General features: G+C 31.3%; 1 protein-coding gene across 4 annotated transcripts in view; it reads left to right on the top strand.

Annotated features, from left to right (window-relative positions):
- The window catches only part of Rem1_1 (uncharacterized), a 161,663-nt gene that overhangs the window by 120,946 nt on the left and 23,953 nt on the right, over positions 1 to 16,764 (top strand). For all 4 annotated transcript variants that reach the window (XM_054234971.1, XM_054234970.1, XM_054234972.1 and 1 more), the window contains one exon: positions 11,501 to 11,808. In XM_054234971.1, the coding sequence (XP_054090946.1) occupies positions 11,501 to 11,808 (308 nt within the window). The remainder of the gene's footprint in view (positions 1 to 11,500; positions 11,809 to 16,764) is intronic.

The raw sequence follows: 16,764 nt of genomic DNA, 5'->3' as shown, positions 1-16,764 counted from the left end.
TTTTTTATTTCATTTTATTTTCTTTATTTTATTTTATTTCATTTTCTTTATTTTATTTTATTTTATTTACTTTATTTTATTTTATTTTATTTTTTTATTTAGATTAATTTTAATTTATTTTTTTTCACATTAATTCAATATATTTTCTTTACTCTTTTCATTTAATTAATTTTATTTCCATTTAAATATAAACCAAATAAAACATTAAGAGATCGGCGAATCAATCCAAAGCAATATATTTATATCCAACAAAATTTATTTATTTTCTTACACACGCCTACTTATTTTAAGCATCGATTTATAAATATAAACATTTACGTTTGTTTATTTAATTTTCGATTTTCCCATATGTCGCTATATACATACATAAGTGTTGAAACCATAAATAAATTGCAAAAAATGTCTGCATAAAATAGCAAATCGACGTTCGCACGTTCTTGCCACGATGAGTATACCGTGAGTGCTAAGAGACATGACACAGCTGTTAACCACACAACTGGAATTAGATGATTTTAAAGTAATAATAAAAACACCAATGATTTCTGCTCCTTTTGCTATTATGGAATTTAGCGAATCCCTCCCTAAACATCTGTGTTACGTTAAATTTAGATTTGTTTATTTATACAAAAGACTTACTTTAAGTAGCGTAAAAATAGTTGAAAAGAAAACGATATGAAAAGTGTTGATTTGTATTAAATGTTAAAAATAGAAAAAGTGAGGCTTAGCAGATAGTGGTAGGTAGAGGCAAAAGAAATATTGCATAGACAAACCCGAAGCCACTTAAGTTGCATAGTTGCAATAACGCATTTTATATTTTATAAAATGTAAATTTTAAAATTTTATATTTGGAAAAATATACTGCAAAATTGTTACTTAGTTGCACATTTCGCTAAATTATGTTCGCCTCTGTTCCGCTATGTCCATAGCCTCACTGTCCATACTTTACATCTGCTTAATTTCGGATAATTTTGTAATTTTTTTCTGCTAATAAATTGCAACTAAAATTGTAAAATTTCATTTTCGAAAGGTAAATAAATAGCTACAAATGCTGCCTTTCATTATAGTAACTTTGCCAAACTATAATAAAATCGCTCGCAGCTGTAAAAATAAAAATTCAGAAAACATTTCAAACTTTGCACAAATGTTTTGATTTTGACCATAATAATGGCGCACCGGCATTTCTATTGCTTCGTACAACAATAATTTTCGATTCATACCTTTAATGAAGAAAGCTAATATAATTAAAATTGTGTTCGATTCGATTACTATCTTGTACGAACAATTTACTTCTGAAAGCAACCAAAAAGTTTACCAATTTACTTAAATACAACATATTAGGTGATTGAACCTTTAAAATGTCATAATCTAACACTTTTTGATTTAAGCGAGTTGCTTTTTCGATTCGCCATTCTACAAGTTATAGTTTAAACAATAGATTGTTCGGATATTATATGTAAAAGTCGCTCTAGGCTGACTACATATTTATCTAAATCAAGAATCTCTAAACCTATTGAGCATTTGATATCTGATAAAAATATATCTAAAGTATATATCTCTAGTTCGGCAGAGTGGCTAAAATGAGAAATTGTTTTACTTAAGTCATGTATAATAGTTAATTTTTAAATATTACTTGTAAACATTGGACTGAGTAGGCAATTGAACAGTAAAGTCCTCTCTCGACGAACCAAAATCAAGCTCTACAAGTCACTTATCATTCCCGTCCTGCTTTACGGTGCAGAAGCTTGGACGATGTCAACATCAGATGAGACGACACTAGGAGTTTTCGAGAGGAAAATTTTGCGCAAGATTTATGGTCCTCAGAACATTGGCAACGGCGAATACCGCAGACGATGGAACGATGAGCTGTACGAGTTATACGACGACATTGACATAGTTCAGCGAATAAAAAGACAGCGGCTACGCTGGCTAGGTCATGTTGTCCGAATGGACGAAAACACTCCAGCCCTGAAAGTGTTCGATGCAGTACCCGCCGGAGGAAGCCGAGGAAGGGGAAGGCCTCCACTCCGTTGGAGGGACCAGGTGGAGAGCGACCTGGTTACACTTGGGATCTCCAACTGGCGCCGAACTGCAAAGGAGAGAGACAGGTGGCGCACTATCGTCGATTCGGCTATAACCGGCTAAACGGTTGCAACGCCAATCACATACATACATACATACTTGTAAACATTATTATATTTATTTTCTGTTTTTTCAATAATTTTTTTCTACAATATCCTAAATGTAGGCTTCATTACTAACTATTGCCTACAATTTGGCGCACTATTGTTTTTATCAAATTTTGAAGCCTCATAATAATATTGCTAGTTATAAACTTAACCCAGCATATCATATCTTGAAGTCTACCTTGTCTTTCAAGTTTCTTCTTATACTTACACCTACAAAATATACCTCCAATTTATAATAATCTGTCCTGAAAGGTATAACAAACGCTCAGTATTCACTTTCCAATACAATCTAAATCCATTAGGTGGCTAAGAAAGCAAATAAAATCAGCATGCGTAAGACCTGATACACAATACGTAAATTGAAAACACACCTCTACCGCCACCGCCACCTATAAATAAATTCAAACTCGTCGGTATACGAGTAGTGTAACTAAACAAACGTCCAAGTAGAAATCATGGAGTGACGCCGCAAATAAAACAATACAAGAGCACACAAAATAAGCAGACAAAACAGTTGAAAAGCATCATTATTGAAAGAACAGGCAAGCAAGCAAGTCGCGGCAGACCTGCTTGAGGCACTATGGGCGGCAGAGTGGCTAAAATGAGAATGGCCACATTATACAAACAGCAGACCAACGCACTGCCCTGAGTACAAGTAAACATTGGATGCTAGCAAATAAAACCGCGCCAACTCTACAAAACTAAAATACAACCATGCTGTGCAACAAATGCGTCAGAGCGCGCTGTCAATAGCAAACAAAAAAAAAAAAAAAAAAAAAATATATATAGCCAAAGCGAAAGTAAGAATATGCTTCTAATACAAAAGAAAGACATTATAATGTTTCGATGGAGGAGGATGTAGAAAAAAAAACGAGGCACACACAATTTATTGCATTACGTGCCACAATTACTCCAGCTGCCAGAATATCAGCGCTTATCTAACGGTAGGCAATGAGCAACACACAACAATTGCTGTTGTTGCATACAAATAATGCATTTGGCGAACGCATTGCTGGCGTCAAAATCGTTGAGCCATGAAAACCAACGTCAGCGGTGTGCGCTCGGCAAATGCCATCAACACCATGGCAACGTGCCACACGCGTTGCAACCAGACTTTGGTGGCGATAGCTACAGCTGCAGCAGCCGCATTATGGAATTGTGAAAATAATCAGCTGAAATAATTAGAAGAAAATACGCAGCGCCACTTGGAAATATGTATGTGTTGAAAGCTGCTGCAATACGGAAGTGTTCATAATTTAAGCAGATTTTCCAGTCGACTGTTGAAAAATTAAAAAAGGGGGGCCGAATTGCCGCAATAATTTGCTTATTTCTAAATGAAAATTGAAATATTTGAATTTCTAAAGCTTTAAACCATTAAGCAATACTGAAATTATGAAATTTAATTTTTCTGATCAAATTTTGTTGGATTACTGAATTCAGTATTGATTTTTGAAAACATATTGAATTTTAACACTTTAAAAAAAAAAAAATTTTCTACAATATCCTAAATGTAGGCAACGTTTCAATACTATTGCCTACAATTTGGCGCACTGTTAGTTTTATGAAAGTCACAAATCTTATAATAATATTTATTTATTACAAACAAGTGTTTTTATTATAAATTCTTTCGTTTTAATGCTTTACAAGCTAGTGAGATTTCAAAGCATCTAATAAAATTACGATTTTCAGGTATTTCATTCTTACCACTTGAATTTTCATCGAAAAGTCAGCAATATTTTCTAAAATCAAGTCCGTGTTTATTTTGTTCAAAGAAGGAGATATGACAAAATACAAATTTACTCGAGTTTATTGATAAATGAAAGAATTTTTCTTTAACTCGAGTTTATTAAATATATTGGTGTTGACTATTAAACACTAATAAGATTCATAGAGTTTTCCAAGAACCACTGATATTTTATTAAAGGGAAAAATATTCATTAGCTCGAGTTTATTGATAATATTGGTGATTAGCATTAAAAACCGCTCACGTTCATGGATTTACACCAAACTTCGAACCAGTGGTTCTGTTGTTAAAGGCAAGAAATATTCATTATCACGAGTTTATGGATCAAATTGGTGTTTAGCGTTAAACACTGCTCGCTTTTAATGGGTTTATGCATTTTTTCTTAAACTCACCTTAAAAACAGGTTTTTCTGGTTTTAATCTAACAACAAAATTTTAGAAATTTAGATTGCTTATTTTTAGGGTTGCCATCTAATTGAATCTTGGATTTTTCAAATAAAATTTTAAATTAAGAAAATATTTATTTAAAATTAAATAAAAAAATAGATAAATTAACATAAAAAATTAAACAAAAATTTTATTGAAGAGAAATTTTACAAAATCATATAAGCTGAGAGCATATCAATTCAATACTTAAAATATTTATATATTTGAAAAAAAATATTTTTTTTCAGTGTACATTATTAAAAAAAAAACATTAAATAAACAATAATATTGTGAGTAATACAAATATAATTCTAATCTAATATGTGTAAAACATACTATGAAAGTCACAACTGATTAAAAGTTTTTAAATGCCGACTTTGATGATGATGATAAATGATTTCTTCATTGTGATGAAATCCTCAAACGTGAAAATATATAAAAACAAAAAAAAATTTGGTACCTCATAAATCTAATGTGTGATTACAAGGCAACGGCGCCACTAATGTGCCGTTAGCGTGTTATATTTTTATCGTTGGCAATTTTTTCTGACAACCTAAAAGTATGCTACACTTTCAACTACCCTTTTATTTATAGGCTTAATACATATAGCGGTATTTTGATTTTTTTAAGCGTTGCTCTAATTAAATACGCGTCACTCTTGTGATTTATATACATACATATATAAATTAACACACAAGCAATTAAAGCGTCTCCTAACTTTTTTTATTTACACATTACATATGTAGTACATGTGTGGTCCTTAATAAACACATACTTACGTTTATGTATGTGTAAATATTTTAGTTAAATGTTTATTTTTGTCTGCTGTGCCCCACCATCACCACCATTTGCCATTTTTTTACGATTCAACGCGTTTACGCGTCTCAAAGCCAAGTGAATGTGTGCTCACGACCACCCACCGGCGTCGGTCAAAATCAAATTTACCCATCAGCGTTACAGCCACACACTCATTACCGTGCTCATTAAGGCTGTCATTAACGTCAAGTGTATTAAGTGTCTGGTGGCAATCACTTTCTAGCTGCTAACTGTATACACTTATACCTTTCCAGCAATTAATAAACGTCGTTGTTGTGAGAAAGCTCACTTATATGGCAGGTGAAAGCTGTCGCCAACACAGTTTTGTGAAGCCACAAAGTTTAGGTTTAATGATTTGCGTAAATATTGCTTAATACTGGTTAATTGGTTATTTGTGTGAATAATAGTTACTGAGACTTTACTTTTGGCTAAAAATTGAAGCGATTTCATATTACCACAACGCTTTCACTTATACTACATAAAGAATGTAAATTCTTCAGCAGTTGGTTCTGCTATCTAAACCACAATTCATAATTCATATAAAATCCATAACCTTATTGCTTTAGCTTTTAAATTTCATCTTGCATTCCCGCTTATCAATAAAATTCCCTTACTTATGCACATAATAAAATACATTGTCATATACATATGTCAAGCATACAAATCCCAAAACAATAATAAAATCTCTAAAGATATTGGCTCGTGCGCGTAAACCACTTAAGTAAGCCAGTACTTAAGGGATTACCGTAAAATAAAAGCATATAAAACTTGACGAAAATAAAAATTTGTAAAAAAATCCAGTGTTAGAATCAAAATGAAAGCTGCTTGTAATTTATGTCCATCGCTGTTGGTGTGTGGAAAACCGAAATTTAAATGGATTTTAAAAATGCAAAATCTAATTACAGCTAGACGAAATTTTTTTAATTTTATTGTATTTTTACTGCCATGTAAATGGTAGCACACACATATATACATATTTATACAATGAGTATTCACTTTTGTGGCAAGCTTAATGGCTTTATGACTAAAATACTGACATTTATGAATTCATAAATTCATAGAGAATATTGATTTTTAAATGCCTGGTGGTTAGTTGAATTGAGTTTGAATTGAGCTTTTAGTTCAAATCGAATTTGTTGGCTTTAGACTGGTGATTTAACTCAATTTATGGTTATCGGGAAATTCGAAAGCTTTCAAATTTCAAGAGTAGTTCATATACAAATATTTTTTTTTTTTTAATATTAAATAAATATTATTTGCGAGCTTTTCAGTATATTATTCATAGATACCGTTGTATGCAAATAATATTTTCAGAAGATTTAGTTAGGACTATAGCAGTTAGATGAGAGGAGTAATTTTTAACTAAAATAACGTGTATTTGTCTTTACGAGCTAGCGGTAAATACATATGTAGCTTTTGAAAGCTTTATAAAGTTTTAAGCTTTAAAATCAAAGAAAATTTTTCATGCGAATAATTTGTAACAAATGTAATTTTTTTATTAAATAGCCATTTACAATTTTAATGAAGGTGGTAACTCCACTCCAACCACAAAACTAAAATTAAAAAAAATAAAATTGTATTAGTTTTTGTATCCCCTACTACTACTTTCATCTAAACAATTTTCATTTCAAGCAAGTGGTAACTTCTTTGTTTACAATCTTAAATTTTCTACAAAAATTTTAATCAGGTGGAAATTCTATTTTTTATAGCTTTTCAATCCACTTGTTATTATTATTTTTTTTATCTAAACAATTTTAATTTTAAGTCAAGTGGCAACCTCTTCCAATTTGTACTCAAATTGAAGCCTTTAAAAGCACTTATACACTTATACACTTAGATTTTCTGATTTTATTTTTTTTCTTCAAACAATTTAGTCAGGTGGCAACTCCTTAGAAATATAAAACTAAACTACTAAATTCTGATTAAATACCTAACTAAAATGAATATTATTAATTTTCTTAAATTATTTACAATTTTCTAATCAAATAAGAGTGGCAACTCCATTTTCTTATTTTAATATGTAATAGTTAAATATTAAAATCAAATACTTTAGAGTTTTTTGAATCACTTCATATAACATTTTTTAAGTTTTAAATAAAAATATAAACAATTTTACTCAAAAGTTAAGTGGCAACTCCATCAGGCTTATACTCAAACTCAAACCTTTGAAAGCACTTAAAATAGTTTATTTAGTTTGAATTTCTGATTTCTTATTTATTTTTCTGTTTTACAAAAAATTTGGTCGAGTGGCAACTCTACAGAATATTTTTTTTAATAAATCTGCATTAAATATTCAACTAATATGGTTATAACTCATTCCTAAATTATTTAAAAATTTTAAATTAAATAGGAGTGGCAACCCTTTTTATTATTTTTTTTTCTAAACTTTTAAAATGATTATATTAACTTTAAAAGTAAAAATAATAATATACAAATCTCATATCCTGCCAATAATCTACCATTTCTTTAAGAAGCTTTCTCACGGAAATTGCATCAAGAGCTACTTGTACTCGAAACAACTTCCCGTTAGGTCAACCGCCACAGTGCATAAAAAATAAAAATTCATCACTACTTTAAAACTGTAAATTTTATTAAATAAAGCGCATTATAGTGCCACAAAAGGGCAAGCCGTTAGTGGGCGTAGTGTACTCACACTAACTTGATAAAAGATAAAAATATTCAAATAAATCACAGCACATGCAACTGAAGTGCCTCAGTTCACAAAGCTTATCTGCTCTGCGCTTCGGAGAAAGTTGCTTACTTACCCACTTGCTTGCACGCTTACTTTACGCTGGCAGAGCTTAACGCACACTGCGTTACATACGTTTCCTTATCGACATAAATCGATTTAAAATTGGTTCTTAATACGCGCAACACACGACGGCTCACGACGCTACGCCCTGAATGTGGCAAGTGATATGCCACGCGCTCGGCAAAGACAACGCTCAGCCAGCGCAGTGAACATGCAACGAGCAGCCTTTGTGGGTTTAAGTAGATTGATAGCTAGTTGTTGTTGTTGTTTACCATTATTATTGTTGTTGTTGCAAGCATATGTGTATGCCCACGTTGCAATAATAAAAGTGCAACGAGCCGTGAAGGTTAAACGACACTTACACCAACACACAGCCTGAGCTGAGGTAAGCACTCATATGAGGGCCACACATTAAAGTTCTTCTCAGCGTGTGTACACGTTGTGTTGCAACATAGGTGAGGTACAAAATAACAACTACCATGTCGAAGAATTATTACTTTGCTTGGCATATAGCGAACGGGGTATCTTTATGTTGCCAGCAGACATAATACTGACAAGCCACGCAGACAAGAGGCAGATGAAGTGGAGTGAGGGGCCACGTCAGCTGGAAAAATTGCAGTGCAACGCAAAAACTCACCAGCGCTAGGGAGTTGCACTGACACTGACGGCAGACAAACTGCGCTGGCAACCTGCAAGTGGCAAGTGGTAAGCTCGCCGTCCGTCGACAGGAAATCGCTGAAAGTTGCTACAAAAAAGCAACAACAACATTAAGGTTAACTAACTTGTCGTTGTTGGCTTGCTTTCACTTGGATGGCTGACTGCTGTGCTTTGTGGCTGACAGCAGCAGCAACAGCAGGTGTGCTTATCGAAGGTGAAATGCATGAGTGTTGTTGTTGTTGCCGTCACACTATTGGGAGTACATATTGCAAGCTCAGCGATAAGCTGGTTTGCATTTGGGACAAGCTTCACCAGCACACACACATACTGTGTGTTGCATGTGCGAAATGTGGCATGCGGCATGCAATGCAATCGACCTCTTTCTGCGACCATCTTTGAGTGGCACATGCAAAAGCAAGCAGGGGGTGTAAGCAGGGAAGCGCGTAAATTTTCTTGCTTGCAATGTGCTTTAATGAAATGAAGTCAGTAAAAAAAAAAAAAAAAAATGGTTACATTAGCGGCGGTGGCGTCGTGTTTGCATAAAAACAATAATGAAAACCGATATTGATGTTGACAAGCTGCCCGCGCTGACAGCGTTTTGTTATCGTCATTGAGGTGTGAAAGTGCATATGCGGGCAAAAAAACAGGAAAAAAGTGTGTGCTATTAAAAATGCGGCGAACTGGAGCAAGGTTGCCAAGTGCAGTCTGTTTGTACAATGTAGTAATCAGTGCTTTAAGCAGAGCGTTTAATGGTTGCTAATAATATTGGATAGTTGCGTTTGCTTGCCATTTAATTAGTGTAAAATATGTATCAAGAAAATTTTAAAACTTTAATAAGTTTTACGATTAATTATCATGAAATAAATTACTACATGGCGTATGAGCAACTTTTTTGGGAGATATTTGAAAATGATTTATATCCATTCATATTCACGTTTGTTGAATCTTAGTGATTCAAAAACTCAAAATATATGAATAAATCAAAAAATATAATATTTTATTTTACAATTTTTTCAAAAATTTATTCTTTTATAAAAGCAAGTCATGTAAGCCATGTCGTATAAGTAACTTTTTGAGGTAATCACGTCAAATAATGTAATTTTTATTGACAAGAAATATAATTTAGATCTTTTTATTTTTCTTTGATAAAATAAATATATATAATTCTATAAGATTATTTTTTATAATTTTAATGAGAGACTCAAATTTACATTTTTCATTGCTATTAATTTTTAATTTTTTCTTTATAATTTTTTTTTAATATTATTTTTAATAATGTTTTAATTTTTTAAACTTTTGATTTTATATCCCGTACTGAGAATTTTATCATTTCATTTATTTGTTTTTTTTGTTTACTTCGAATCCTTTTTAACTTCTTGTCACTTCTTTTCTTTTTTTTTCTTCATACTACTACCTTTATGAACTTTATTTGAATTTCTGTTTACCCCTGAGTGCCCAAAATACATAATTTCAACAAAAGCCTATGCCGCCAGTTATGCATACTTTGTAATACTTTAATGCGATTCTGTACTTTGGTACTGCTTATGTATTTATAATATGTAGGCATATACATATGTAACTCTATGTGAATATTATTCTGCTTGGAGAAAGCTGTAGTAATTATTTTTCTTATAAAAAATTGTACAATGTGTGAAAAAGTAAAGTTAAATTAGTCAATATTTAATACTTAACTCAATTATACCATTTAAATAATTGAAATACAATTTTCAAATAAGTTAAAACACGTTATAAAAAATTTGAAATTAAAAAAAAAAAATTTTCAAAAAAATTTATTTAAATTAAGTTTTAATCTAAAACTCAAAAACACAAATTCAAATTAAAATGTAAGACAAAAACTCAAATTTCCAGTTCCTTCAAATCGAGAATTTCACTCAAATTTCAGTTTAAACTCAGTTTTGACTTGAACGCTCACTTAAGTACACTTTTCAGTATTTAGCACCTATTAAATTATAATTGAGATCAAACACACTAGATTAGATCAAACTTAGATCAAACTCACTGAAACTCAATCTCATACACAATATCAGTCTCAAGCTCGAACAGTTACTCAAATACACACAATTATTCTAAAACTTAAACACAAATAAGAACAAAAACAGTAAGCTCAATCTAAGCACCCTAAAAACTTAGGCTCAAATTGATACCTAGTCCAAACTCAAATTTTCACTCAAACTTTAATAATATTTTAAACTCAAAACATGTCCGATTAAACTCAGACACTCAACTCATTATTTTCCGAAAACTCAATCATGTTTCTAAAAATTTTACTCCAAAGTCATATTCACACTCAAAAAAGTACTCAAACACAAACTCTTACTCAAAGTAATACTCAACTCAACTTCAACTTTAAAGAATTAAATTTGGGGTTCTTTCCTACAAAGTTATTTTTCCAAAGCTTACAGAAATATTTTCCAACAAATTTCACAAAAATATTTGTCTCACTCTTTATCAAAATATCGCAAAAAAGTATTCAAGTATGCAAGCATATTTTTTTATGCTTAATCTACAAAGAAGGTCTAAGTGAAAGATATGTCTTTGTGCTGAAAGTTTCTTAGTCTTCTGCACCGTTGCATATTATAACAAGCTATATTAGTATAATATTTTTTTTTGCAATATCTTATCTAATGCATATGCAACTGAGAATAACCTTCATATGCTCAACTCAAAAAAAAAAAAAATATTAAAATATGATAATTCTAAGTATTCACATAATTTAGTCTAAGTTTAACCACAACTTTGATGTGATCCAACTGTGATTTTCTAACATTTTCCACTATTTTCATTTCTCTCTCTTTGTATGACATTCACATTGTGACATGCTGCTGCTACTCATACATTGCTGTGGTTTCATGAACTTCGGGGAATAATCTGTTGCTGCTGCTCCGTCAACTCATAACAGCCGTCCTTGAGCTTAGACAACACCGTGGAAACGTTGCTTATCAAGAACGAAGGTGATTTCATCAGCGTCGAACAGGGTAAAGAGACATTAACGGCAACTGGTGCAACAGCCGGCACAGCAGTGGCGGCGCACGCACGCAAACGCAACTCACAACAGTTGCAACATCCACCACATCACCCGGCCGCACATCATCAACATCAGACAGCTGCGCAACAGCAACAACAACAGAAACGTGATGAAAATATGCGACAATTGTTGGATGTAACGAATACGTTGACATTCGAGGAGTTGCGTGATTTTGAAATGCGGTAAGTGTGAATTGAATTGCTTTTTTTTTTGAGGGAGGAGGTAGTATGGTGGGTTAGTGAATATTTAAGATAAACTCATTTCCTTTGTGAGTAGTTGGTGGTGAGTGGATGATAGCAGTGATTTACTTATACCATAAATATATTTAATAGAACGACTAAAGTGAATGTTGCCAAGGCTAAATATAATTTACAATAGCAACAAATACATATACATATCTATAATAACTAATGGCCTTAAAACGCTTAATGCACCTAAAAGCTTAAGCCGAAGTGAAAGCGTACAGCGACGGCAAGGGTATTTAAACAAAACTCTTCATCTTCTCCTCAACACTTTGTCTTTTGTCTTTATTCTTACCACGCTCAAGGCAAACTCATTCGTTGCAAGCACGCGATCTCAAAATATGAGCGCATTTCACTTACGCCCCACATGCGCCTTGGCCACAAATAATAAATATGAGTTTGAGATTACCTGCTTAAGCGTCGAAAGGATATACGTAAGACGTTTATAGCCAACAGCCATACGTACATACATAGGACTAAGTATGCTTAATGCGTCACAGCAACATTGTCTGACATTTTACTTGAGTACTGAGCACAGCAACACCGTTATATGAGCCCATAATTTCGCCAAAAGCGCCATTTAGCCATTAAACTCATTGAGGTGTTGCATTTGAAGGGCGTGTGTGTGCGTGTGATGGTTTGCTCGCATTTTTCTTTACGGTTATGGTAGCGGAAATTAAGTTAGAGTTTTACGACAGTTAAGGTAATGGCGCCAAGTACTATACGTTGGTCGCTAATGGCAGTAATTTGGCGTTGAGCCAAATATTTTTTAGTTTTTTTTTTCTCCACCATTTAAGCAGGTAATGGTGGCCGCTTTAAATAGTGTGTTGAATTGAAAAAATATTTACTTTTTAAGTGACGGCATGATAGTTAGTTACACTAGTAAATGTTGTGGGTGTAATTATAAAGTGTCTAAAAATGGATGGGATAAATGAAAAATAATTGAAAGAGATATCTGAGGCTTTTATCTAAAGATCTCTTTGAAGATTTTTTTTTCAATTATGCCAACAGCTTATAGAATTATCTATTTTATAAATATCAAGGATTTTCGCCTTACAACAGTTGAAAGCAAATTGCCTTTTCAATATACGAAACGTGCGCTCGCAACAACTATCTCCATCTCTCTCTCCAACTTATGCGCCAGCAGCAGTGTTGCTAAAGGCTAAACTGTCATCTAAGCGCTTACAATTGCATTTTAAAGCGCCGCCAACTTTACGATTTTCAAAATCAAAGCACGAAATCGAAGTGTCACGTATGCGTACGTTTCGACGAAAGCTTGTATGGTTGCCATAATATTTGCTAAATTGTTGCTGTGGAAAATACAATTTAATTGAAAATAATACTACAGTTGTATTTATGACTGCGGTAGAGAATTTCGGAACTACAAAAACGTTTAAGTTATGATGAAAAGAACAGAAAAAAATAACATGACGTGCAAAAGTAGCGGAATTTCCATATGTGATTATGAAAATACCAAAGGCACGAGCGGCACAAAATGTAAACAAATAATAATGTTAAATATAGCACAGAATGTTGTTAGAAGTGCCAAAAATAAGTTCATAATTCGAAATTAATTGCAATGCGTAAAAATGTTCAAATGTTCAAGTGCAAAGTTCAATTTAAATACGGTAATTGCTGCTATAATCAACTGAAAACATTGTTTCTGTTCAATTTAAACTTTCAATTATTATTTTTTTAATTTTTCTTTCTTTTAAATTTTACTTACTACTAATTATATAAAATTTTTTCAAATTAATTTTTTATTTTATTTAATTTAATTTTATTTTATTTTATTTTATTTTCTTTTATTTTATATTATTTAATTTTATTTTATTTTATATTATTTTATTTTATTTTACTTTATATTATTTTATTTTGTTTTATTTTATTTTATTTTAATTTTTTTTATTTCATTTTATTTTTTATTTTATTTTATTTTATTTTTATTTTTATTTTATTTTATTTTTTTATCTAATTCTATTTTTATTTTATTTTTTTTTTATTTTTTTTTATTTTATTTTTTATTTTATTTTATTTTATTTTATTTATTTTTTTTTTTTGTTATTTTATCTAATTTTATTTTATTTTTTTTTTTAATTTCAATTTCGCATACATTTTCCTAATTATAGACACATTCGCGCTTCTGCACATTTTTTTAATATAGATCTTAAAATTTTCCAAGCAAAAAGTGATTAAATTTTTGCTTATTTTAACAAACAAAATAATTTGCAAATATAATTCTACTAAAGCAATAAAAAATATGCGCAATCAGAATTCAGAATCGCAATTCAAATATTCAAAGAACAATTCGTACAACGCCACGACGGCGCAACAACTGTTAGAAAAATAAATATCCATACCAATTGCAGCTGCTGGAACAGCTAACAACATGAAAGTAATGGATTTGAATTTTCACGCCTTCAACTAAATTTTTATGGCATCAAAACAATATTGAAGGGTTGCATGCAAGCCAAGCGTGGCAGTATGACGAGCGCTTTCCCGACGCACTCTACAAAAGAAGCCATTAAATTGCTGGCTAAACAATGGAATAATTTTTGAGCAAAGAAAGATAAAACAAAAAGCTAAAAAGTTTAAATTAGAAAAAAAATTTAAATGTAAATTTTAAATATAATTTCCCACATCTAAAAGTAGCGCTCGATATCCCCATCTTCTCACAAATATAAATATCAAAACATAGCAACTGTCATAACATCAATACTTCAGCAAAAATTCGAACATAAATTTTGCAAACTTTGTACACACACTCACTGCTTTTAGCCATAATAAATTTAGCAAATTTTCCGCACATAAATTGTTTTGGATTTACAACATTTGGAAATGACTAATGTATTTATATAGCATAATTTACTTTTTTATTGCCATTGCTATTTTATTTCGCTTACTGTTTACATTTTGTAAGCAAACATCAAGCATATAAAGTATATTTCCATTTAATAACGGTAATTGGTTGAGAGTACGTAAATTGTTATTGTTGCATGCAAATATTTATGATCTAATGCACTCTTTCACGCTCTAAAACATTTTGGATTTTTATTCGCGCAAATGTCATTTGAGCAATGGATATAGATCGTATATCGAAGTGTTTAATTTGACTTGTAATGATAAGAAGTCTTTTATATTTTTCACGCATTATTCTTTTCATACCCCGACTATGACATCGGTTTTTTAACGACGACGTTCCATTGTCCTGAAAAACAACAACTTTTTTTTTTTTTTTTTGTTTATTTTACATTGCAACTAGTTCTAAAATATTTACAAAAGAAAGACTAACAAAAACAACAACTGCAAGCCTGAATTCGACAATTTCTGACTTCTTCAGAAGCTACCTTAATATTAAAATATACAGGATAGATTGATTCCCACAAATTCTTGATACATCTTCCTTCTACCTCTTTCTAAACATCATTGTCTTTTTCGAAATGCTATTCAGTTTACTGAAAGTAAGTTTCGCCTACTCATCCAGATGTTATCCGGTTCTAAAATCTGTTCTCCTGTTTCGTAAATCTCTGACTGTTCTGTTTGATGTATCATCCTTCAAGACTGACTACAAGATAAACACTTGCAATGACAATTTCTTTCGCCTAGAAGGTATTAGGCAAGTAAAAAAAAATATTTAAGGGAAAAAATATGTGCTTGCTCTTACATAAAATGTCAATAATTTCACCGATAATTCCTGGAGTTTATAGATAGGTTTTGAATATATGTAATCTCGATCTCCTATCAAAGAAAGTTCTCATTTCGTTAATTGCATTTTTAAAACCCTATGAATAATAAGAATTTTGAGTAGTTCTAGGAAATCTTTTTACAATCTCTGTTATAATGATTCGCTTGAACATAAAGATGTTCTTAATGTGATTTTTAGGAAGATTTTATTGTGCTCTTTACTTATATTACAGTTTCGTTCAATAATTTAGTACTTTGTTAGTTGAACTGAAATTTTACGAAACATAACACTTAAGATTATCTAAAAAAAAAAAAAAATCGTCACCCTATCCATTAATAATTTCGAATCCATAGACACCTAATAACAATGAACTCCAGGCCTATTCAATTCCTTATAAGAGGACTAAGCTGTATAATATTTATTTAACTATTTATTATTTATGTATTTCAATAATAGAATCGATTTCCCTCATTCTACTACTATTTAGCATTAAAGTCAATCCGACACACATTAGAATCCCTATCTTCCAAAAATATCCCATAACTTTTATTTACAAATATCCAGCTTATCTCAGCCAGTTAAATTATAAACTTACTTACATTTATGTGCAATTGTATAAGTTTTCATAAGCGTATTTGCAATTACAACTTGAAACTACTTAGCGAATACTAAGTTGCCAAAAACGCAGCCAATTCAAGTGTCCTTTGGCAAACCAAGTGTGTGTTTAGTGCATTGTGTTGTGGAGAATGCGAAAATTTCAAAAGAGTGACACAAATGCGCATTTTATTGAGTCACTTGCAAAAGAAAGTAAAACAAATATTCTTCGGAAGAGTGCAGTAATGAGCAAAATAAATGCAAAGATTTAGTTAATATATAGAGAAAGGAAGAAGAATTTGCAATATTTTTTTAACAATAAATACTAAATTAATAAAAAAAAAAATTATTTTTAAAAATTTTTCGGTGAAAAAACTGTCCTCTTAAGAAAGTATATCATTAAAAAAAATTAAAAAATATTTGCTCAATCCCCATATCATTTCTATACTTTGTTTTCCAACTAATTGCTCTCCGACTACTTTCATGTTGCCTAAGCAACAATATGCTACGCAATTGTACCACTTCCACTGTGCTGCAGCACTGCACTAAATGCGCAAGTTTTGCTTGCAACACGCTCAAATAACTGCTAACTGCTCAACTAAGTGGCATTGAAATGC

The sequence above is a fragment of the Zeugodacus cucurbitae genome, chromosome 6 (genome assembly GCF_028554725.1).
Source record: "Zeugodacus cucurbitae isolate PBARC_wt_2022May chromosome 6, idZeuCucr1.2, whole genome shotgun sequence".
Taxonomy (NCBI): domain Eukaryota; kingdom Metazoa; phylum Arthropoda; class Insecta; order Diptera; family Tephritidae; genus Zeugodacus; species Zeugodacus cucurbitae.
Note: the sequence above shows the minus strand (reverse complement) of the source record. Positions and strands in the feature narration are given on the sequence as shown.